Source organism: Rhipicephalus sanguineus, chromosome 3 (genome assembly GCF_013339695.2).
Source record: "Rhipicephalus sanguineus isolate Rsan-2018 chromosome 3, BIME_Rsan_1.4, whole genome shotgun sequence".
Lineage (NCBI taxonomy): Eukaryota > Metazoa > Arthropoda > Arachnida > Ixodida > Ixodidae > Rhipicephalus > Rhipicephalus sanguineus.
This window is the reverse complement of record NC_051178.1, coordinates 103,074,852-103,100,962: the sequence shown is the minus strand read 5'-3', so window position 1 is coordinate 103,100,962 and position 26,111 is coordinate 103,074,852. Positions and strand designations below refer to the sequence as shown.

The window sequence follows — 26,111 nt, the reverse complement described above, 5'->3', positions numbered from 1 at the left end:
AATATTCAAGCAGTTCAAATATTCTAACGAATATTACAATATCAAATTTACTTCGACACGAACTTAAATTATTCGAAATGAACGAATCGACATATATAAACTGCCTGTAACCCCCCTGTAAAGGTGGTTTCACTGCAGTCGAGCGGCTATGCTGTGCATACACCTATCCAGGGGAAATCCGCACTGCCGCGAAGCCCTATTTCAAGGTTAAATGAACATATCACCCCCACATCAATTCACCATTTTTTAAGTTAAAAAGCTCGTTATACCGGCTTATATGCTCCAAGCATAGTAAGTTTTAAAAATAATGTATTTTACAGGTTATCGCTTGCATTCTACCAAAAGTCAAGTCCGGCTACTATTCAAAGTTGCTTCCACTTCCCTGGCAAATAGAATGACATTTGCACATGCCTTGTTTCAATCTTTAAAAATAGGGCAGGTTAGTTGGGTCATGACAAATATGCTCATTTTTCTTTATAATATGTGATATATAGTATTTGAATTCGATTCGAAATTATCGGCCAAATCACTTAGCGCTTCGAATTCGCTTCGAACCTAAAATTTACTATTTGCACATGCCTAATTGCAACGGCTCTGGCCTTAACGTCTGCAACATCATCTCTTCACCTTGAGGGGTATCGTGGAGCACTTTTCTTAGTTTATTTTTTCTATAAAAATCCAGGATGGTGCAGGAAGTACATAAGGGGTGGGATTTATACATGTGCACGTAGGTACTACACAGCAGTTCTAAGTTTGCCCATTTTCCTTTTAGTTTTTTGCCACGTTGTTCAATAATGTTGTGTGTCCTGGAAGGGGGAAGTTACCGAGTGTGATGTGCACTACGTGTACAGCCATTAATCTAGAAGACTGAAACACTACAGAAAACTAGCAATGTAGAAAGTTTACCGCATGATAAATTTTATGCTCAATTGCCTGTTCAGAATTCCTAGACATAACTATGTTAATTATAACTTGATGTTGCTCCATCATCCACTAGTCTACTGGCTAACTTTGTTCGATAATGGCCGGATGGTACCAAAACCTGCAGCAGATTGGACGATTCTTTCCTCATCTGCCAAATCTTTCCTTTTTTTTTTGGAGCATTTGTGCTACTCTTGGGCGGCTGGCCCCTTTCATTGTCATGTTTCTGTTATCAGTGAGGACCCTCTGAAACAAGCACATTCTAATTAACATTTCTCTTCTCATCCATCTCTCAGTTAATTTGTTTTTTCGTTTGTTGTTAATTGCAGGAAGAGGCCACTGCACCCAATTGATATCAATGACGAGATAGCCCCCCTGTCCACCATACCCATGCCCTACTGCAGTGGCAAGCTGGTCTCTGACCTTCCCAAGGAGTTCATTAAATATGTCTACAGGTGAGTCTCCTCGTAGTAGTGAATGGCTTAATGTGAACAAGGCAATCTTGAATGCAAAAAAAGAGCTGACATTTCAAGATTGAGTTCGGCGGAAAAAAAGAAAAAGTGGTGGAATTTCTCAGGAAGGTGAGAAACATGGGAGACATTCTCTTGCATAGCCAGCATTCCCCCTTTACAAATTCACAAATTTGGGCTCGTTGTGTTGTATTAAGGATGTTGCATCAAGTTAAAAAAAAGGTTAAGCTCGTCTTGAGAAAATGTATTGAATTTTAAAAATCTTTTAATGAAGTTATGCAGAAGGGTGGCTGCTTCGAGGCAAGTTTATGCATATACAGGAAAGATCCAAGTGCAGGCAGAATCTGGACTAAAAGACATTGCCTCCAGCAACGATGTTTTCGGCATGTCCGTGCAGGAGGCCAGTTCCAATTGACCCTGTCATACTGAACACCATGAAGATGGTGGGCTCCATTGGGTATGCCCCAAACCCTGGTCTCTGGAAGCGCAACGAAGTGCGCTACCCACACGAAGCCCACCACCGCAGGACCAAGGAGACCCGTATGTGCTTGCAGTGCTAAAACCGCAGGTATTCACCTCATTAACATTGGGCTGAATTGGCATAGCTTCGTTAGCGTGTAAAGAAACAAGGTGTAAAGAAACTGGCCAGTCTGGCTTATGTCGCAGTGCTCTTGAGAAGGTCACAAAAATGTGTACTGAAAGAATTTTTTAGAACAGACATGCTTGAGTGTTTTTCTTTAATGAATGCCATTGGTTCAAAGCTTGCTAACCTCATGAGCTCGGTAGTATTTTTACTACACTACAGTGAGTGCGAATGTGTGTACTTTTGGTTTTAAAAGTTTACTTAGTAAAATTTAGCACGCAGTTGCTTTCGTGGTCTGTGTAATTGACCTTCCCTGATTTAGGCGTTAGTCTGAAACTGTACATACAGCTAAAGTCTCATTTCTGTCTTTACATAAGATTTTCCCGCGACTTACTGAACCTTTCTGGTGAAATCGGCATATTGTGAAGTTCGTTGCATACTCATGGTACTGTACATGTTTTCAAATAAATTGCAGGTGAAGAGACCTGACATGATCCCCACAGTGGTACTAAGAAGATTGACGTGAAGTACTTCCAAAATGGGCATGAGGATTTTGACTTTAATCTCTACAACCGCACATGCTTCGCAGGCCTCGAGACGAACTACCTAATGCGTACTGCAATAACATGATTCAGGTGACTCCCTTTTGAAACCGCTGCGTCTGTTTCTCTGAGAGTATAACATTAACTGCAAAGCCTGAACTCGTGAGATGCACATGACTTTCTTCAGTGTTTGTCCATTGATATATTGTGGTAATGTGATACTTGCACCTATGTCTTTGTTGAAGTTGGACACAGGTTGGCTGAACGCCTACCACAGCAGCTCAGGGTGTCTGGCGTTTTGATACAAAGCACGAGATTATTAATTTTATTCCTCGCCTCATTCGAAATGCAAAAGGGCCCGGGTAGTACCTTGAACACAGGTACACGCTAGAGAACGCTGGTTGTCTAGAGCTCTCCACCGCTGCAGCTGTCATAGACAGGCAATGCATTGAGATGTTAGAATCAATCAATCAGCAAACCAATCGACCATCATTCATTTAAATAACATCCTTTAAACTACATTTCTGCGCCAGCCACTCCTGTTCATTATTCTGTTCATGTTGTCTACCTTAAAGCATCATGTAGATTTATAAATTTCTCACTAACCTTATTTACCCGCTGTGGTGGCTTAGCCACTATATAACGTTGAGCAGCTAAGCTCGACGACGCAGGTTTGGTTCCCAGCCACTGGGGCTGCATTTTGATGAGGGCGAAATACAAGAACTTGTATAAAGGTGCACATTAAAGAACCCCAGGTGGTCAAAATTTATCCAGAGTCTCTGACTATGGCATGCCTCATAATCATTTCTTGGTTTTGGCATTTAAAAACGAAAAAAATTATGGCACCTTCGCACTGGTGGTGGCAAGCCTGAAGGAAGCTGGGTGGCATTCCTTGTTTCTCTTTATTTTTTCTTTCTTTCTTCACTTTCTTTCTCTTTCGGTCTGTTTCTTGTATCTCTTTTTTCTACCTGTTTCCTTCTATTTCTTTCTCTTTCTCGCTCTTTCTGTCTTAAGTTCTCTTTCTTCCCTTTCTCTCTCTTTCTTTGTTTCTCTTCATTTCTCTTTTTCTTTCTCATTCTGTCTTGCTCTCTGTTTTTTCTATCTCTTTTTCGTGTCTGTTTCTTTCTGTCACGTTCTGTGTCTTTCTCTCTCTTTCTACCGTTTTATGTCTTTATTCCCTTTATTTCTCTGTATTTTTCTATCTCTTTTTATCGCTTTTTCTCTCTCTCTCTCTCTTTCACATGTTTCACACGCTCCGCTTGCCGAGCAGAGGTTTTCATTTAACGCTCGCACCTGCTGTACTCTGTAGTAGGCCCTACCCAATTCCTGTGGCGCATACCCACCGGCGTGACGGAGCACAAGTTACCGATAACTTAGGCAGCTTTACCATTAAAATTTAAATTACTGCTCGCCTTGTTTTGTGTTCCAAAGTGTATATATTGTCACGCGGTTGTGACGGTGAAGAAACCAAAACGCAGCCGGTAAAGATGAAACTCTTAATTGGGCTAACTTGTGCCCAGTAAAAGTAGCACTCAAAGTGCAGCGAAAGTGGCGCGCACAGAGGTCAGTTGACGGTAATCTGATCAGAGGTAAGGTGCGTCGGCATTTGTACATGTGGCATAGAATATTCCAGCCTTATCATTGGCGGTCGTGTTACTTCCAGAATAAACTGTACTATTCGCGTTGCACGCTCAAGCTTATCAGAACAATCGAAAATAACCAGGAATGTTTGACATTCCGGCGTGGCGAACGCAGGCCAGTGGTTACACATGTAATGGGCCGGTTACATGAAAATAGAAAAACACACTCGTGTGGCAATATATATTCTCGCCACTACAGCGTGATTTTGTAAATCAATCTTTTAGTTAGATGTTTTCTTGAGAGATGTGCCTATTCTTGTAGCTGCCTATTGTGGAGGTGGTAATTGGGTGCCATTCCTTCCTGTCCCATGTGGTTCAATTGCAGGATTTAATTAAGGTTGTTTTTGATGTGCCCGATGACAGGTTCTGTACTTCACGGAGCCCCTGCGCTGTGCCATCATGAACCACAGCTGCCAGCGAGAGTTCTGCCTCGCATGTGAGCTGGGCTTTCTCTTCCACATGCTGGACACTGCCCAGGGCATACCTTGTCAGGTCAGCCACACTTGATCGTATGATGTGTTTTGCATTGTTACATGCAAAGAACACTCGCGACAGACATTTCGTTTGAGCTGCATCAGTTGGAGTTGCAAATGTACCAATCTTACCATCAGTTAATTTCATTTAATTAGGATGCTTTGATCAAAGCAAGTAACATAATATTTGCACATGTTCCTGTGCTAAGGGAATCCTCTGCTGAAGAATGCCTAGTCACAAGCTTGCTCTGTGTGCTCAGATAAAGAGACCAACTAAAGTGGCAAAAAGAGATGTGAGAAGTGTCATCCATGACTTGCACATTTGTCATTCAGTGCTCCCACTTGTCATCGCAGTAAAGAATATTGATGTTGCCATGCATCTTTTTGCATCTTTTTGGTCCCTTTTCACCTTAATATTCATTGTAATCAGAATATATTTTGCCACTCTGCGAAATAAAGTCAGTTGGAAGTCAGCGCTCTTTCTGTCTACTCTGTCCTTTTTCCTATGTTCGCACGCTGCAAAAACTTGCTAGTATGATTACAAACCAACTATGCCCAAGCTTCAACACTTATTTGCTGACAGTGTTTTGTTTGCTATTAATTTTAACGTGGCTTTACTGTGTGAGAACACTTTGAGGATATCAGAAAGCCGTGGAGATTTGAAAGAGCATGATTTTTAATATTTGTTAACAAGAATGTCTTCAAGCACTGTCACTGAAGAAGCAATGTCCACTTTGCTTTGCTTATGCAGGCGAGCAACTTTCTTCGTGCATTTCGGACAATTCCGGAGGCATCTGCCTTAGGCCTCTTGCTTTCCGATTCGGATGATGCTCGCAAGAAGGTCAACTTCCCACGACTCGTGCAGAGCTGGACACGATTTGTGCTTCAACAGATACACTCGGTGAGCAGGGGATGTTTTCTTTTTGCTCCTTGAAAAGCAGACCTTGTGTTGTGTGCTGCCTTTGGGAAACACACAACATGTATTCTATGGGAAGTAAACCGGGATTTCCGTAGCAGTTTTCTGGCAAGCTTCATTAAAACGATTTTTCAAGCTGTAATTGGGAAAATATTCTAGGGATGTAAAATAGAACATGCAAACTGTCATATAAAACTGTAATCAAGACAAAATATACACCAGGACGTTAGTAATTATTTTGATAAAAAGTGTACACAGTAGAACCTCGTTCATATGTTCCCACTTTGTACAATTTCCAAGCGCCAACATTTGCAATCCGAAATCCAGAAAATGACCTAATTGTACATCTATGCTTCTTTCATACCAGTTAGTACATTCCCGGAAAACACCATAATTCAGCACCAACATTCCTTATATTGCCGAACAACAATTGTATAATATGTTTTCCAGTCGTTAGATTCCATGTGAACACCAGCAATCATGAGGTACACGCAATCGAGAGCAGTGACTTTGGATCATATGTTTCCCGGGTACTAGTATGTTTCTTGTTGCATTCTTTTTTTTTTGTCAGAAACTTGTGAACTAGGGTTTATTTGTGTGAAGCGTAGTGTATTTCAAAAGTGGGTAGAGCGGGGCGAGTTGGTGTGCTGACACCTACTCAACAGGCTGCACCGAATTAGTGATCATTCTTGGTGACAGTATATCTGTACACTGGACTGCTGGCAGAAAGGGTTGATCACAGGGCCTACCTTTAATTTGCAGCATATGCACGTGAACCTTAATGGCTTCCACATCTTGTGAGCTTTTCAGCAGTGGTAATTACTTCTTTTGTGAACAATACTTTTCCTTTGTGTTTCAGGAAACACCAGAAGTTCAAGATGATGAGATGCAGAAAACAGAGTAAGGCATGCCTTTCTTTATTTCATTTATGTATATTTCACGTTTTTGATGTCTTGTCTACATCAGCTTTGACAAGTGGGAGTGTAGTACAAAGGTCAAATTTACATTTTGTCATTTGGAGCATACCTACGTCTTGTACCTGAGTTCAGCTGGCAGTTACACAACACATATTCATAAATTTAAATGCACAATATACTAAGTTTACAGTGCAGTTCATTGCTAAAAGGAGCACACTGTTAGTCTTCGGTTACCAATCACAGCTAACTTTGGTGTGAAGGCATGTTTTTTAATTCATAGGTCATGGCCTAATGTGTCCAATTACCTATTTGTTTTTCTTGCTGTTTCACTTATGTTGGCTTTATTACTAGGTAGATGTTCTCTTAATTAGTGTAACATACTATATGTGCCTCAGTCTAACAGTTAACGATGAAATGCTGATTATAATGGCTCCATCAGAGAGATCTTAGGTCTAGCCGCTGTACGTTGCTTGGGCTGAAGCTCGCCATAGCGTCAGAAGTGCAGTTACATACTGTGCAGCAGACTGAGGAAGCCAAACAGAGTACATCAACTGTATATTTGCATTATTTGACATGCCTTTGGAAGGCACGTGTCATTACCGGGTTTTACTGATCTCAAATGTGAAATTTTGAGCTTATCGAGGTTTCAACTCTTATGCCGCATTTTGTGTTTGGCAATATGCTGCATTAAAGAAAAGAGTAATCAGTAAGCATTGTTACGTAGATGTAAACAGGTGTAGCTGTTTCTGGATATGTCAAATACCAAGCAGATCACAAAATAGTCCGATGTATATTGCCAATTTAGTGTAGTCAACAGGCAGTATGCTTCGCTGAGTTGCGTTGAATACCAAAGTGAATCTGTCATTACGGAGCACAGATACCCTTAATGTATCAGCCATTCATATCTTGAGATGTATGCCTTTCTAATGGTTCCTCCATGACATGTAACTGTCTTCTGATTGCAGTATTGTTAGAAGTGCATTTTCAAGGTCGCAGCACATTGAAGGCGGTAGTGAGCGTTTCAAATGTGCTATGCATAGCGCAATGCTATGCTGTTCGTGAGCAGTGCATGTGTCTGCACTGTTCATGTCTTTGCAAATCACACCACCCATCAATTGTTGCTTTTCTCTTGCGACAGGAAAGCTGGTGAGATGGGCAGCCAGGTGAGCAAGCTGTTTGGCTGGACGCTGCTCAATTCCAATCAATGTCGTTGTGGCAACATCAGGGAGAAGGAGTCGACCACCCTACTGTGCTCCCTCGTCTACCCCGAGCCTCTGCCCCCTGGTAGGAAACCCTTGTGCACCTTCCTCATTTATTGAAATGGCTCAATAAACACAGGGATTCAAGTGGAACAAGACACATTGTGAAATTGAAAGCCACACTGAGATTGAACAGTGAATTGGTTTAAGACTGATAAATTATTCTTTGAGAACTCTATCATCATTAAATTCAAAATCATAGACTTATAATTAGAAGAGGAAATGAAGGTCAAAGTTTAGCTTTTGTATTTCTCGCCATAACTTCATCATCTCAATATCAGCATGACATTACAAATTTTGTTGTCTTCTTTTGTTCTTTGGTCACAATGGTTCAAAGCATTTGCTGAACCTTGCCATGTGAGGTTCCTGGCTTCCTTGGAGCTCAATGTAATTCATTTTTATTGACAAAGCATTATGTACACCCTAGAAGGCACCATTAAAATCTATGACGTCACAGTGAGTTGGGGCGGGAACTTCAATGCAACGTTGCCGCCTGTATTTCCTTTTCGCAAATCTTCTGGCTTGCCAAGATCTTATGGCCAGAGTGGTGCTGTTGGCATTGTAGGAGAATAATTCACTACTATGAGTGAAATAGTTTTTCCCATTAGTGTCCCTTCAAGCATTATGTGCTTTCTTCCATTTGTGTCCTTGCTTTTCATAGGCTTGTTCTTTATCTTTTTTTTTTATAGCATGCAGTTCTGCAACCTTATCTAGCATTCAGTGTTATTGGAGCATGTCTGCTTTTATTTTTGGGTGCTTTGATGCTTGTATTTAATCTGAACATTTCTCTGTTCTCTACGTCTTTTAGCCCGCTGCAGTTCTCCATGCATGTATCCTTTTCCTGGCTACCTCATTCTTTGGCTTGATTGCCTTGGATGCTTTCCTGTTTTTTTTTCTCCTTAATTATGCTTTTCTGCATACCCTGCTTTATCCTGCCCTGTTCTGTCTTCGTCTTGACTGTAACACCACTTTTCTCACGCGCCTGTCCTGCTTGGTTCAGCACATTAGCATGTTCACACACTGTTGGCTGTGAAAGTTGTGTACTTACATTTGATGGAAATAAATATTCTTTGCAATTTCAATGAAGAGAGCATTTGTGTGCTTTATTCGTAATAGTTTGAAAATGTTGATGTTTGTCCTAATTTCAAGGTCGCATATAATTCAGCTCACCAGTGGGTTAGAGAAGAGGAAAAAAGAAAAAAATTCAAATCTAGTTTTGCAATACAAAAGAATTTTCATGAAATGAAGAAAGCGGCACAATGAATGCTGCACGTATGTTGAAGCAATTCATTAGCTAGCTGATTCAAGTGCTGCTTGGCTTTACGCACCATGTTGCAAAACATCCTAAGCAGGTCCACCATGGTGCATTTTTTTTGTGACCATGCGCAAGTTCTGGCACTGAATGGACACCCGTTGCGTGGGAATATTGAAATTTCATCTTAAGACACTTTCATAATCATTGTATGTGCAGGTACTTTTTGAGGGCCAGAAATTGCTAAAAATGCAGAAATAAAATGAGAAAGCCAGCTTATGTAGACAGGTCAAACAGCATGTTTCTGTGCTGAGTACATCTTGTACATTAATTTCATTCATGTTCGCTGTATGATGCATAATATAAGTGTTGGGGTTTAACGTCCTAAAACCATGATATGATTATGAGGGACGCCGTAGTAGAGGGCTCCAGAAATTTAGACCACCTGGGGTTCTTTAACATGCACCTAAACCTAAGTACACGGGCCTCAAGCATTTTCACCTCCATCGAAAATGCAGCCGCCATAGCCGCCATAGCCAATGCAGCCGCCATAGCCTTTGGGTCAGAAGTCGAGCACCATAACCACTAGACCACCGTGGTGGGTCACTGTATAAACACTAGTTAGTTGTAAGGCTAAGTGTGGAGAACAGCGCTGGAAATGCAAAATTGGTTGCATCTATAACATGCCTGAAGCGAAAGGTGTGTTTATAATGTACACAATTGCATACACATTGTCTGAAAGGGCGATAACAATCCTCATTAAAACGAGGAGTGATGGCCACTGGTCAGTGGTGCTTCTGGATTTTAGCAGGTAGTCTTTAAATTGTAACCTTACTGTTGCATGTAGGGGAACAATATGTGTCTTAGCAATTTTTGCATACAAAAATAAAGAGCAGCATAAAGATGAGCACTTTGCAGAACTGCTTGATAGTTAAGCCAAAGTTAGGGCAAGTACAAAGAGGACTGGAAGAAATAGAAAAAGCTGAAGAATTACTGCAATTTGGCCCAGTTAGAATAAATTCATTTTAACAATTTTTACTTGTCCTAACTTTGACCTAACTGACAAGCAGCTCTGGAAAGCACTCGTCCTTGTGTTGCTCCTATTCTTTGACCCCGTGTTTTTGTACGCAAGAATTGTTGAGATGAACGCATTCCTACTAGGCTGACTCGCAGTAAAACAATATTTGGCTTTGATGCTCGTAACAGCATGGTCTATTAACTGAGTAGGTTTAACTTAAACCTCGTCATAACAGTCACATCTGTCACAGTAATAATTTTTTATATCCAAAAATTCGTTATAATGGCTTTTTTGTAATACTGTGTATATGACAACACAATTCTTCATTTACTTCGTTATAACCGATAATTCGTTATATCCGTGTTCGTTATATCGAGGTTTGCGTGTAGTTACCTTTTTTTGAAGTACATATTTTAAGTACAGTTGCCACACTCTGCATTTACCCAGTCAGACTTAGTCAGGGATTGTTCAATTTATATCTAAAATCCATTGGCAGCTGTTACGTCTTCTTCATTGCATGACATCATGGCTTGGCTTGCTGCTGTTTTAATTAGGGATGGACAAATAGTAAATTTGAGGTTTGAAGCGAATTCGAAGCAAATAGTGATTTGGTCAAATAATTTAGAATCGTGTACTATTTCGAATAGTATATATCGCATATTATAAAGAAAAATGATAAATTTTGTTGTGACCCAACTTACTTGTGCAATATCTTTAAGAATTAGAACAAGGTGTGTGCGAAGATTACTTTTTTGATTCGGAGCAAAGCGAAAGCATCTTTGAACAGCAGTAGGGTAAAATATCCTATACTTAGTGCACATAAGTGTGTGTAACACTGTTTTAATCATCCAAAAATTATTATTCGAGGTGGAGGTAATATGTACATTTAACCTTGAAGTGCAACTTTGTGGCAATGCGGATTTCACTTGGATAGGTGTTTTCACGGCATAGCAGCCCCACACTGCCATGAAACCACCTTGCAAGGGAATAACATGAAGTCAAATATTTGTCTATTTGTTCATTTCGAATGCTTCGAAATTTCGAATAATTTAAGTTTATGTAGAAGCAAACTTGAATGATGTAGTATCTATTTCAATATTTAAAATGCTCGAATATTCGCCCATGCCTAGTTTTAATGAAAGTTATGGAGCTCTTACTGCTGGATAGCTATCCACTGGTTGAGGCAATCATACAATCTTTTCTATGTAAGTTCAACCACAGTAATAAAACATTTTGTATGGGTTATGTCTATTCTGTATTGGTGAAAGGCAGACTTATATTGTCAGAAGCCTGCAAATTGAGGGACAAAACTGTTTTATTTCTTTTTTCTTTAAAAATATTTCTAAAGGTAGGCACATGCTCCAAAACTGCAAATACTTTGCTCGTGCAGTAAGAAAAAAAGCCAATTCAGCCGAACTTTTTCGCTGGCCTTATAAATGGGACTTTGTGCACAACACCCATACCCCAACTTGCCCTTCACAGTACCTGAACGTGTGACACCTCACTATCCTTTCACCGAGATACTGAAACGAAGCCTTTGCCTCGAAAGCACCATGCCTGCCTGGTGTGACAAGTGCGAGAAATACCAGCCCACGGTACGGCAATTTCCTTATTCGTTCCTAATGAAACTGGCATGATATTATTATGTATATTATGTATATTTTATTATGTATATAATGTATTATTATGTATGTAGACTCCACAGAGTCTGTGAGGCTATGTTTGGTGGTCTGCGAAACCCATGCTCAGGGGGAAAAAGAAAAAAGAACGCGTTTTTTTGAAGCCACACTATGCCCAATAACAGCGGCCCCTTCCGATTTTTGGTATGCTTCACTGCATAACAACCTTGCATTGCGGCAGAGCTGACATATGTTTCCCCTTATCCATGAGATGGCTGTAAAGCTTTTGCTGCAGTTTTCTTCGACATATGTATAGCATGCTTCTTCCGGGCTTGCATACTTGAAAAGCAAACACAACTAGAAACGGGTTGAATGTGGCTGCAGATCACACAACTAATTGGCAAGCTGTTGAGATCGAATTGGCGTGGCACTTTAGTTCGACCGTTCTTTGCCAAGTACTATAAATAAAAGACACATATTTCACGCTGCATGCTGCATTAATTTATGACACCCACTTTCTCTCGCTGCAAGGGATACCCGAACACTTCCACCGGTCCACAAGGGGTCCTTGAAACATCCGTGGCTGAGAACCACTGGACTAAAAGATACTGGGATCTCTTGCATTTCTTGTCAAGTAGACACATTTTATCAAAGCAAATGCTTCCTTTAGCTGTTGCGTACTGTTAGCGTCCAGCAAGCCCATGCTTTTCTTGTATTGCTGAGAGTATAGTTTGACTAGCAGTCACCTTTTATTTATATACTTCATTCTGTTCGCTGGATCACCCTACTTACAGTCGTGTATCCATCAACTAACTCTTTGGCTACAGTGCAAAAGGATCGCTCTAAACAGAACCAAACAGCACCTGTTGTTGTTGCAGGACCTGTTTTTGCAGCAGCTGTTGTAATGTTGTACTGTATTCAAATAAAAAGAAATACTACTTGGTAAAAGGAGTTTTTAAATTTTGAATATTGTCACACCACTAGGGGGTACCAAGAAAAAGGAAATACTACTACATACAGAACCAACAGAGAATTAGATGTAATGATGTGACTGGGGAATTTGTGAGGATAGGAATGGTTTAGTTTGTGCAGGACGGAGCAGATCGGTGATCTCTGGGTGATTCTGTTGTCCTGTTGAGCAGAAATGTTGTTGTCAGCCATGAAAGTAATGATCTGTGCATTTTTCAGCTGCAAAGCAAGAGGCTAAAGTCATTACCAGAAATACTGACTGTCAGCTCGGGTTTGGAAAATCAGCAGGACCTCAACTTTTGGCAGACCCAAACTGAAGTGAGCTTGCATGCCAAGAGTAAATCTCCCTTATAACACCCCTTCCCTGTCTTGTGCTTACTGCAATTGTATTTAAATCTTCAGTGAACGCATGTAACCTGATGTAAATGGCTTCATTAGGATGACTATATCTTTGGTGCCAGCTTTTGTAACTCAGTAGCTGAGTTGTTCAGCTAATGAGTGCAAGATTTGTAACCATGGCAATTGTACATTGATGGATGCAGGATGTTAAAATGCTGTTATATTTGGGGGTACTTTTTAAAGAACCCCTGGTTTCAGTTTCAAGAAGGCACCAGTGACATTCTTACTAAGAAACACAATTCTTATTGCTCCAATTGTTTGCCGAATGACGCACAGTTGTGCATGGATAGTCTGTGTCATGTTTGTTAGAGAAGGTTTTCTGGATAGAAAACAGGTATTTCAAGAATATACATCAGATTTTCTGTCTTTTGAAAAAATTTCAGAGCTTTCTTCTTTGGTCCCACTTACAGAGAGTTGCAAAATCTTTTACTCCGATTAATGAAATTTTTTTGCATTATCCAACAATAAAATTTAAAAATAGTTTTTACGCTTGAGCAGTAGTTCTGTTTAGCTGATTTACTGAGACTCTACTCCCAATATATCTAAGATATCGTTTACAGAGGTATTCCTACATTAAAAGATGACAAACTAAAGTGTCATGCCTTGTTTGAGCAGCCACATTTCCACAAATATATGGACCTTGAAAATCACTTTCCGCTTGATGTGCAATAAATATTACTTTTGAAATTATTTATAAACGGTCAAGCACTCACATACTGAAATGTTTTGTGCTCTAGACAGTCTGAGGCTTCTGTAAGCACCACTGATGTTACGATGATGGATGCGTATCTTGCATTTGGCAGACACCCACAAGCCACCTTAAGAAAACAAGAACAAGCATCCAGTTCTCTGGCATGGAATTCACACTATGTATTTTTAATTGTGGTTGTGCTGGTGGGTTGATTTGGGTGCATTAACTACTTCTTTTGTATATAGGTTTGTTATTAAGGTTTGATTAAAAGAAAGGAAATACATTGGGTTTAAATAAAACTTATTTGTCATCATTTCCTGTTTTTCTGGTCTTCTCTAACATTTTAGTCTATAATATGTACACAGACAACTTTATATTCCTTTTTTTTTCCAAGCTTCCTAAACAAGAGAATCATTTTCAGATGTTCGGCAACAAAGATAGCAAAGCAATGTCCTTCTGTTCCTCGGCTCCTGTGCCTAAGCGGTGTCGGTACGGCAACTGCTGCACTCGGGCTGGCTGCAAGTTCTTCCACGAAAAAGACAAAGGAAAGAGGTCAGTACAAAGCCTGGATTCACTGCCACTCTGTTACTGCTCCCTTGTCGATGCTGTGTCCTGTTCTGCTTTCTTTATCTGATTTGCAGAGTTGCATAAAGGTAGCGCACTGGGGTAGCTATTTTATTTCCATGGCACAATGCTGCTTTGTTACAAGTGACATGCTTCCAGAAATCTGAAAACCCTCAGTTAATCCTGCCCTGAAAAGTGAAGCAGGAGTATGAAGGTAAGGCAGGTCTTAGCCTGGTTGGCTACCCTGCATTGGCGAAGGGTATAGCCTGTGTAGATGTGCTGCGGTGGGACAGTCATGGATTGCAGGCAAAGGCTCACTGCAAGTAGGAACAGGAACAACTACACAGTCATGTTGTTATTCCTGCTCTATTAGTTTAACCAGGCAGTTCTACACATATGCATGTATCAAATGTTGATGGCTTGGTGGAAAGTCTCGCTCTTTTTCTTGTGGCGAAGAAAACCTGACTGCATCGTCGAGCAAGTTTCACGGTTAGATTGAATAAAAATAACGGCACGATATGAACGCTACAGGAAGGAAGGGCTGCAAAATAAAGGCTCACGCAGTCACATCATTGTAAAAAAATGTTCTAGTTGAAATAGAATGTTGAGGGGGGTGGATAGGACTTTTGTAGTCAGTACGGCATAGTTTGTTTGATGAATTTCCTGGTAATTCGTGTGAGTTTAGGTGACAACGATGAATTACAAGTTGAGTGCATACTTTTTCTCTATTAATGTGCTTCCCAACTGCACTCCTTTCCACACTGTAATTTCATCACACTGCTTCCTTTATTTGCAATTTCTCAGCTCTCCTTGACAGACAGTACCTTTTATTTAGTCCTTTGTTCGTGTGTCCAGAGTGCGGTTGCATATAACCTAAACATTGGGTGCAATTCGCCACTGACATTCCTACTTTTATTCTTGCAGGTATGTGGCTTCTAAAGTGGATGTGGATACAAGTGTTCAAAGTGCTTGTTCCTGGCTTCCCTTGTCTATACTCGTCACCTTGAATCACGATGGAACTGTGGACATTTGTCGAGCTGACTGTAAGGTCAGTGGTAATGCCTTTTCAGCAGTGATAGCTATTACATATATTGGTTCCCATATAGGTCACAACAAAGAACCAGCAAACTTGCAGACCTTTATAAGTCTCTTCAGACATCAACATGGAAGTTAGAAGTTTAAATATCTTTCGAGAACTTGTAGTGCTGGTGTGTTTTCCATAACTTAATATTGTTATACGTGTCGATCTAGTAAAAGTAAGCCAGATGAGGCACCAACGGACAACCCTGAGATAACAAATCCTAAAAGTAATTTTAGCTCCAGCAAACATACTCCAATCGTTCATCTTTCAAGCAGTGAAACTATGTGACAGTGTATGCATCTGTCAAGGCTAGCTTATAAAGAAATTACAAAGAGCTGCCAAAGCAGAACCTCAAGCCAAACATTAACATTCTACGGAGCTGTTTCTTTACCTTACTTCAAGATGTTCATAAGGTTGACATAGCAAGAAGGTCATCAAACATATTGCAAAAGCTACAGAATGGGGCATAGCGCTAACACACACGGACGAGGAAGAGACAACAGGACAAGCGCTATGCCCCATTCTGTAGCAGTCTCTTCCTCGTCCGTGTGTGTTAGCGCTATGCCCCATTCTGAAGCATATAACCAACTAGCCCAAAAAGCCACGTTGCAAAAGCTAGGCTGGGTAACAGCTACTTCCGTAAGACAGTAGTTCTGAGGTGTGCTACCTCCTATATTTTCATTTCCTTTCAGTCATTGCAGAAAATTATAGTGGTTGCACTGCTTGTGTCTGCTTGCACTGTATTGTTGATTCTACAGGGGTGAGACGACTGAAACTGACTTGGGAGCAGTTTTTGGAGCAGCAAAATTTCGGTTTTGGGGCAGAAGAACCTTGATTTGGAGCAGTTAATGGTATTAATATGTCGTCCTAGGAGCTTGAAAGATCAAATTTGTAGGAACTTGGGGGGACAAGTACATATTTTAATTGGCTTAGAATACACATAACACTGATACAGCCCTTGGAGAAAGATTTTTTTAACAGATTATTGCCAGGTATGAACTACACTACCTTTTTCCATACCACGTGACGGTGTAACAAACATATGAAATAATTGAAAAAATGTTCTGAAAACTAGGTTCACCTCAAACATTAAAAAAAAAGAACGAAAGAGCATCATGCTTGTCAAACATTTGAAAAAAAAAGAAGTGATTCCACAAGAATCGTAGCTACACAGCAGTAGGCCTTTGCTTAAGATCATTGATATGATTTAGCAGATTACTGCTTTTGCTTGTTGTACGTCTCCTTATTTAGCTTTTCAAGCTTTCCAAGAGCTTTCTGTAGGTCACTGTTACTCTTTGTCAGGAAAACATCACAATAGGTGCTTTCAGCTATCTGCTCGGCCGTGCTGTTGACATAGCGTCAAGTGTACTGCACGCTTTTAACAGATGACAACAAAAGCGTGCTGCACCGCCGTTCACTGCCACCTCGTGCGGGAACACCTTCAAGAGTGCAGCGTGGGTGCCAAGAAACCTAGCTGCACTGACTATCTCGTAAAACACGCGTGTGGTACTGCAGAAGTAGTGCCGTTGTAAGCGTACTGTACGCTTTTACTGGGGGACGACAAAAACGCGACACAAACGCGTAAGCAATGTAGGCGCAAACGAAGCACCGGACGTACAGAGGCCTGTTTTATTTTTTGCAAAACAACGAAAGAGGCATGCCAGTTGCACAGCGAAGCGACCGTCGACCGATATACCAGTTGTAAAGCTAAGCCCAAATGCTCGTGTAGCGCACAGCCGGCACGAAGCAACGCCTCGTACGTGTATAAAAGCGCTCATTGCGCATTTTGATGACAAAATCAACATAAAGCAGTGGCAAATCATCGTGCATGAAAACTGTACCACGTGAACACCGGCGCGCCATGAGCCACGAATAAAGCGCCGAGGTGCCCGTTAATGTCGTTTGAACTGGTTTGAGTGCTCACGAGCATGAATTACCGGCGCTGCGCGCGTTCTGTCACCACGGGTCCGCAAATCGTGCAAGTCTCATGGCACGCACTAGACGAGTCTTTAGTGCTGCTACCGCGTGGGTCTCTTGCTACCCGCAGACACCCAATGTGTGGATGCGGCATGCGATGGCTTCGTTAAGTGCAAAATGCAATGCAAATTCGCTTGTCTGAATAAAAAATATAGTTGCTAATGGGGGCAAAACGGGAGCGCGTTGCATTCATTCTGGCCACTCACGGAACCCTAAGATGTCCTTCACAGAACCAAGTTTGAGAACCCATGTGCTAGAGCATCGCGGAGACGCGTCGCATGCAAGAAGCTAGTTGACACCACGTTGGCGCCACAAGGTGCTCACCGACGGCAAACGCGCGTGTAGTTGACCACATGCAGCAGCGCTGATGTGAAAACCACAGAAACCAGAGGAACACGCTACGCACAACAAACCTGAGAGACAACGCCGCTACGCATGCCACTCGGTAGTTTTCACGAAGCGCCAGAACACACAACCTAGTGAGTAGAAGCAGCATGATTGGGACACGGCAGCACGTTTTTGCGGGTACACGCATATTGACAACAGTCTAGAGGAGATTATGGCGGCACCATGGGAGCCTTCATTAGAAAGGTGCATAGAAGAAACACACTTAGGCGCGTCTGTGGGTTCTGCGAACACATTTTTTTGGTATTCCTGGCGCTGCTTGGAAAATCTTGTTGTCAACTCAGCCTTTTTTCCCCACTAAAGCTGACATGGGCATCAAAATTCTTGCTTTTGAGGCTGTTTTGGAGCAGTTCTGCGTAATTTTTGCGATTTTTATGCTTTTGGAGCAGCTTGGCGCAGGAAAACGAAGTTGTATAAAAAATGTCCAATATGCGCAGCTGTCTCACCCCTGGATTCTGTTAAGTTCTCTGGAACAGGCATATACCAGTGGAAAGATGAAATGCAGGCAGGAAAAAAAAATGACATGTTCTAGTCTGTGCTTCATCTTTTCAGGGGCAAATATGTTTTTCAATAAACAATAAACAGGAAACAAATTCTTCCGAAGTTACTTAGGTTTTGTAGTAACAAGCTGAGATGATTTTGGTTGTCTTTGGCAGATGCAGACCGAAGCCTCCACATCCCAAGACACAAGCTCGGACACCGGAAAAGATGACAGCATTGTTGGGAAAGACAAAAAGCCCAGTGCAGGGAAGGAAGGACAAGCTGGTAACGGCAACGAAGGAGATGACTCTGAGATGAAGGAGGATGAAGTTGATGTGCAGAGGGAAGAGGAAGAAGCCAAAGCAGTTCTGTATGAGCTGACATCAGTGGTGTCCGTGGTAAACAACAGCCGCACCAACATTGTGAGCTGCATCCGGGTGGGGCCCTCGTACCACATCCATCACCAGGGGGGACCGGCCACCCAGTGGTACCTCTTCAACGACTTCACCATCGTGCCCATTTCTCCCGTGAGCTGTTCACCTTCTCATTCTTTGTTATCGAACACTGAAGCACTACTACTGATATACAGTGCATAACACAGAGGGACCTCAATTTTCAATGAAAAGCATTATTGTTCCCATGGCTATGTAGCTGGACATGTTTAGTTTCAAAACTCAAGAAACCTGCCGTACACAGGTTATCGAACCGTGTAGTACTGTGTGATGGCGCTCAGCAAGTAGAATATCAAGAAAGCTTGGCTGATTCCCTTACTTTTCTCTAGAGCTGGCTTTGGACAGGGTAGTTCACATGTTGAGCACACAGAGCTTGTCTAATAATATCAAGAAAGCTTGGCTGATTCCCTTACTTTTCTCTAGAGCTGGCTTTGGACAGGGTAGTTCACATGTTGAGCACACAGAGCTTGGCTAATACTCTTGCCCATCTTGACAACCAACTCTTGACGGAGAACCTTACATATACCGGGCCCTTGATGTGACTCAGGCCCGTTGCCAGGAATGTTTTTTTTTTAGGAGGGGGGGCACACTTGCTGAAAACCTTGACTATTTGAGAAAAACACCTATTTTCATTATTTATTTTCAGTAAAACACGCCCTCCATCAAAATTGTATGTGGGGAGGGGGGGCTTAGGGCACTTCCCCCCTGGCTACGGGCCTGATATGGCTGTAAATCTAGCTTTGGGGCCATCCAGGCCTTCATTTAAATTTAAAAAGCATGGTTCTGGGTTGTAGGTTATGATTAGACATGCCCATTATATGCGTTGCCTCTTCACTTTGTCATCATTGTCACCTGTCTTGTTCTTCCACTTGCCACAGTGCTGAGTAACTGGCTAGAGGAATGTACTTCGGGCCAACATATCGCAAAACATGCGAATATGTATTTAATTTAAACAAGCGTGTTCTTTCTTCATATGAGTTCTTTGAATAAAACATTCTATTTGCCTTAGACTACTTTTGAAATAGATTTGGCTATTATTTTGACCTTCTTCACAAGTCAGTGCTGCATACCTACCAATCTTAAGTCATCCAGTCAGCTTGATTAACCTTTAATGCTCATAATAACTATCGATGGCTTTGCAAGCCTGAATTGCTGGCATCTTAGCTTTGTAGCTAGCAAATATCTCAGTGCATATTCTGATTATCACAGTCAGTCGTGTGAAGCATAACAGTGTTTCTTTCAACACGCTTTGCCTTTGTACTTTCCCTAGGAAGAAGCGGTGTGGCTTCCCCTGGACTGGAAGCTACCCTGTGTCCTGCACTACACAGTGGCTGACATCTCCAACAAGCCTCCACCAACAGGTGTGCAAAATTAGCTGTGCACATTCTTGGACTTGTCTGTGGCACTGATTATTCTAAGTATTGCGTTTCAAGTCAGTGTAGTTCAGTTTAGGTGCAGGGCCAGTGTCCCAACCAAGCCAGTCTGCTGGCCAAAACGTGCACGCATGTATAAAGCATGGCATTTCAAATTGCTCATGCCAAGCATTTCACATATTTTCAACTAGAAATACACATATTATGCCGTAAGCAAGCATATATTCACTTCGCTATAACAAATACTGTCTCATAGCTTGCATTACCTGTTTCATTATAGCAGCATAATGCTCATTAAAACGAAGCATGGACAACTATGTCTTTTGTTTGTTTTGTTATGTTCAGATTTTTTGTATCAAAGTTTGACTGTATTCAGAGACAAACCTTAAAGGGACACTAATGAGAAACAATGAATTGGTTTAGATTGATAAAGTGTGCTCGGAGAACTCTTGTGTAGTTTATTTCACCACCATAGGTTTATTATTAGAGGAGAAAACCAAGTTCAAAGTTTCATTTTTAAATTTCGCTCCGAACTTTGTAATTCGTGATGTAAAAGACTTCAAAGAGCATTTAACATATTTTGGCTCCACTGGCTCGACGAAATTTCCACAAACTCGTTATGTCAAGTCTCTGGCCCCCTCAGAGGACAATGTACTTCGATTTAACCGATTAGGAACTGCGTAGGCCCAAGCAGGTGCCATCAAAAATATGTAACGTCACGGCAAATGGTGCGGGAATTCCAAGGTGGCGTCGCCTTTTTGCACGTTTTCTCGCTTATTAAGCGTCTTCACACAGAAAGCGTGGTGTTTTTAGTATCGTGGAAGACTACTTTACTAATGCGAGAAAAATCGTTTTGCTCTTTAGTGTCCCTTTAACTTACCTGTCTCTACCTTGTGTAGGGCAGAGCTGCCTGTCAATTAAAGTAAGTATTGCATTTTAATTAGGCTTCTCAGCAATTAATATGATGAACATTCACTCACAAAACATGTGTCTTCTTTAGTGACTTTAGGTACTGTGAGTGCTTAGTTATGTTCTTACAACTTGGGCGTTGTTGAAGAACCTTATTATTAGGCTTGTGCGAATATTCGAGCCCTTCGAATATTCGAACGAATATTACAGTATTCGAATTCGCTTCGATTCGAATTTAAATTATTGGAAATTTCGAAGTATTCGAAATGAACGAATAGGTGTATATTAGTCTGCATGTAACCCCCCTGTAAAGGTGGTTTCACTGCAGTGGAGGAGTGCTATGCCGTGAATGCACCTTTCCAGGAAGAATCCGCACTGCCGCGAAGCCCCCTTTCAAGGTTAAATGAACAGATTACCCTCACATCGATTCATTTTTTAAGTTTAAAAGCCTGTTATATTAGCTTATATGCTCCAAGTATAGTAAATTTTAAAGCGTCACATATTTTACAGGTTATCACCTGCATTCTACTGAAAGCCAAATCCTGCTACTATTCAAGGTTGCTTCCACTTCCTTTGAACCAAAAAGAATGACGTTTGCACATGCCTTGTTACAATTTTAAAACATTGTGCCGGTTGGTTGGGTCATGACAAATACGGTCATTTTTCTTTATAATATGTGACATATACTATTCGATTCGAAATTATTCGACCAAAATCACTATTCGCTTCGAATTTGCTTCGAACCTAAAATTTGCTATTCGCACAAGCCTATTTATTATGGAGCCGTGGCCACTTTGGCCTTGTGACAGCACTGCTACTCACCTTGTGGAGCAGAGCTGGAATTGATTTTCAATTTTATGAAAGTTTTCACTATTTGAAGTTGTTCCAAAAACTGCATTATGGGAGTGTGAATTGGGGAACTCTTGCTGCGTGCATAAGCTTCCAAATCGATTTGAATGGTGAGCTCAGTGAAAAAACAAGCAAGGTGACAACAAGCAGTTTTATGAATTCACTGCCAGCTGACATAATAGGTGACCTCCAGTGTTTCCAACAGCCTGCTTCAATAAAAATTGTAATTGACAAACCTTTTAGACTTGCAGGTACACAAATACACCTGCGGATTAAGTTGAGATCTGTGTTGTAACTCTTCGTATGCGGTAATAGCGCAATGCGATGAATTAAAGGGAATGGTGTATAGAAATCAAAATAATTTCTTTCATTGCTTTGAAATGCTTGCAGTGAAGGCAGCTGTGTCAGCAGAAGTGTTCCAGCAAGACATCTCTTTAGCGGCGAATGGTGGTCGGCGTCACGTCACCTTCACTCCGCTTTCACCGAGTGAGATACTGAAACAGGGCGACATTGTTGCCATGGATGCAGAGTTCGTCACCCTAAACCAAGTGAGCATTGTGAGCTGTCTCTAGGTTTTGAATAACTATGCAGCATGCTTATAAGAGCTGCTGCGCATAGACCATTACGCTTGAAGTTGGAGGATGCTTGAGCTTCGCTTCAAGAGTAGACGCGATAGGGCAGCCTGTCACCTTCTCAATCGGTAACCTTGCTTCGCTTCTCGACGGACACCTCAGCCATGCCGCAAGAAAAGAAATGTCTGTGCGAGTAACATTGGCGATTTAAAACTGTCCTAAAATGCCTAATGCAAATACAGTTGCGACTACGTGTTTATAAGATGCAAACCTACGCAGCTGCTCACTTTCTTGATGCTTTTGCTGATGAAGATGATTAAATATGTCTGAGTGCTTTGTGATGGGTGGGCCTTTAAACCCCTCACTCACTGTGCAATTCTCATGTTTTGACGTCTGACGCGATTCTACACTTCTGCCACGCAACATTACATACATTAAGGAGACTCCTCCCACTACATGACATTCATATAGGTTTTTTTTTCCGAAGCAGTTTCAAGCAATGGCGGGGCTGTGTGGTAGAATGCCGGCTTGCCACGCAGAAGGCCTGCGTTCGATTCCCACTCGAACCCAAGTTTTTATATTATTTATTTATTTGCATCTGTTTCGAATTTTCGCTCACGGACAATGCTGATTTTTCGCTCACAACCAACGATACCGACACCAACACCGATGCTACCACTGGAATTTATGCGAAACGAGCTCTTTAACGCTATTGTGTTAAAACAATGTCATATTATCTTTCAGTGTAGAATCTTGACGTCCACTTGTCATCAATGATCATGCATAGGCACACGCTACCCATGTTAGTCATGTTGAGCAGTCATCACTGGGGGGTGACTGTTGGCATACCACCTCTGTCATCAACCAATGGAATGTTGCTGATTCCAGCAATGAAGTTTGGAATATTTCTTGCTGGGGGGACAGAGCAAGAACGTACTAATCTCACAGTGCAACAGGAATTTTATAGTTTTGAGTGCTTTACAAGCGTACTGCATGCTGAATCATCCTTGGCAGTAGGCTGTATTTCCCCCCAAGAAACAATGGAATTCAGTGTACCTGAACATTAATTCGCAGAATACAGCTATTTTTTAATAATTATAGACTGTACAACTTCTTTCACGCATGCCCAATGTGGAAACTTAGTGACGGTGGCATAGAGCTACTTAGCAAGAAGTTAATGAGTTCAATCGGAGCCACGGTTGTCATGTATTGGTGGGAGCAGAAAGCAAACACAGTTTAGTGCCATGCATTGGGAATGTGTAGAAAGCTCCCAGGTGGTCAAACTTAATCTATTTCCTCCCGCAACGTCACACACAATAATCCGGTCATTGTTTTGGGATGTGAAACCCCAGAATTTTGTTATTTATAGAGCTGTGCGAATAGCAAAATTTTGGGTGCGAAGCGAATTCGAATAATAAAGATTGAGTGCGAATCGAATCGAATAATTTCAAATAATTTTCGAATATTTCTCAAACATTTTTCGAATAATTCGAAGTGAAATTACAGAAAAAGTTGCAGAGAATCCCTAAGTATGTTCTTGTGAGATCGCAACATGAAAGTGTTTCTTTTCGCTAGGTTGATGAAGCGCTGGTGGGGTCATATTTCATAGTTGTCTTTCTTATCAAGAGTGAGGCAATGTAGAGGCCGAATTGTATTTATGTACATGATTTGGTGCAACCAAAGTGTTGCCGACAACACTTTACACGTGATAGGCAAAGATGCCATTTCCTCAGCCTCTCCTCCTCTTTCAACTGCTGTGGAAGCCCAACTGATGTGGCGGACAAGGGTGTGCTCCCTTCAAGTCAGAAGTTCCAAATGTGCCTCGTAGACGTCGATATATAAGAACATCTGAAATTTTGGATGCTAAAAAGCTTCGGCATCCGATTTTTCGGACTTCCTTTCAGGTCCAAAACAGCTTTAATTGAGCCCCCAACTCTGCCACATCTTTCATCGCCATATTGAAACCAGCGTTTTCTTGAGTTAATACATTTGCGACCGTAGCGGAGCTTGAAAGGCAGCTTTGCCGCAATACGGGGGTGTGATGAGGTGAAGCATATTGAAAATCTAGGGACCACTTCCAAACGGACGTTGACTGTCTCTTGGCCAAGTTCGACCGTAACGGACCTTGAAAGGCAGCTTTGCCGCAATACGAGAGTGTAATGAGGCGAAGCATATTGAAAATCTGAAGGGGTCACTTTCAATCGGACGTTGACTGCATTTGTCTTTGGGAAGTTCGAATAGTTCGAATAGTAAAATTTCAGTGCGAATCGAATCGAATAGCAAACACTATTCGAAAAATATTCGAAATTTCGAATATTCGCACACCCCTAGTTATTTATTATCTTTTACACACCTTTCCCGTATGCTGGATGTAGCCTAACGACTGTGGTCACATTTGTCATTAGAGTGCCTACAGTTCAGCCTCAAGCCTGATGGAAAGAGGAATGCTGAAAGGAACGCAAGAAATTCAGAAGACAGTAAAGTACCTCAACTGGCACGAGCATGCACGAGAAACCTCCATGCCATGACTGGCATGGAGGTTTCAGATCATGAATGAGTCAGACGTCTTGTTCTGGTGCACTATTTCTACAATTCCGCCAAATAGTTGTGATGTCCAGGAGACAGACAAGTTTATCATATTTTCGAGGTGGCTCAAAGTGTGAGACTCAATAGGCAATCATGTCCTGAGTTAGCGCTGATGTTCCTTTATGTATAATGTTGTTTTCAGGAAGAAGCAGAGATACGGAGTGATGGAACAAGGTCTACCATTCGTCCATCCCACATGTCCGTCGCCAGGATCTCCTGCATTCGAGGGTATGGGATTCAATACGCTTATTTATTTTTCTTTCTACATGAACATTGCTATGCTCTAAAGGGGATAGCCATACGCAGAAAATGCTGTTTCTCGGTACCTCACTCTCTGTCGTACGGTGGGAGCATGCAATATTTATGCCATCTACAATTGATGTATCCGTAACACTTGGTGCCTTATTAGCAGACAAGTATAAACCATCCGCTATTAATTCATTCTTAAATATTATCATAGTCAGTGTAATACGTAATGGTTATTTGAGTAATAAGTCATTGCACATATGGATAATGGTTTTTCATTGCCTTTCTTGGTTGCCACATTAGAAAGGCCATAGCTCTAGCTTGTCGCTGTAGTTCCCAGCTAGAGCTGGAACTCTCTAGCTTGCTTTGGCTGTGATATAAAGCAGCTAGTGCAAACATGTGTTATGTTTTTGAGCGAAATTTTGAAATTCTTACTAATTTATTATGTGTTGTGGCATATATATATTCTTCTTTTCTATACAATTTAATTATGTATGCATGTATGTGATACTTATTACTTCTATGCACTTTTAAAACTTTAATTATTTTGTCCTCTGCTTCATTTGTCATGCCACAGAAGGCCAGAACCCTTGAAATTTTTTTTTGTCTCAGCTCCCCCTTTCAAGGAAATAGAGCTCGAATTCTTAGTGGCAGCCACAATTAATATGGACAATGTCCTGAAGATGTCGAGAGCATATATGTAGCGACATCAATGCTCGAACACGAAATTGTCTTTTTAGTTCTCATCATAATCCATTCACTTTCTTCCATTTTCCAGGCAAGGGCCCCTTGAAGGAATTCCATTTATTGACGACTACATTGCAACTCAAGAACAGGTAAGTAAAGCATTGCTCATTTTCTTTGTTGATGCTGTTAAGTTGACAGGTAAGTCAATGGATAACAAACGTGATAACGTCGTGCTTGTGTGGCATATTGCCTCAAAATGCA

The 26,111-nt window shown here is 41.4% G+C and overlaps 1 protein-coding gene across 1 annotated transcript in view; it reads left to right on the top strand.

Annotated features, from left to right (window-relative positions):
• LOC119386875 (PAN2-PAN3 deadenylation complex catalytic subunit PAN2) overlaps positions 1–26,111 on the top strand; it is a 72,964-nt gene that overhangs the window by 32,285 nt on the left and 14,568 nt on the right. Inside the window, exons 13-24 of the mRNA XM_049413273.1 lie at positions 5,381–5,530; positions 6,405–6,445; positions 7,601–7,746; positions 11,474–11,586; positions 12,799–12,897; positions 14,091–14,221; positions 15,158–15,281; positions 18,359–18,703; positions 19,899–19,989; positions 22,150–22,307; positions 25,060–25,145; positions 25,942–25,999. Coding sequence (XP_049269230.1) covers positions 5,381–5,530; positions 6,405–6,445; positions 7,601–7,746; positions 11,474–11,586; positions 12,799–12,897; positions 14,091–14,221; positions 15,158–15,281; positions 18,359–18,703; positions 19,899–19,989; positions 22,150–22,307; positions 25,060–25,145; positions 25,942–25,999 — 1,542 coding nt within the window. The remainder of the gene's footprint in view (positions 1–5,380; positions 5,531–6,404; positions 6,446–7,600; positions 7,747–11,473; positions 11,587–12,798; positions 12,898–14,090; positions 14,222–15,157; positions 15,282–18,358; positions 18,704–19,898; positions 19,990–22,149; positions 22,308–25,059; positions 25,146–25,941; positions 26,000–26,111) is intronic.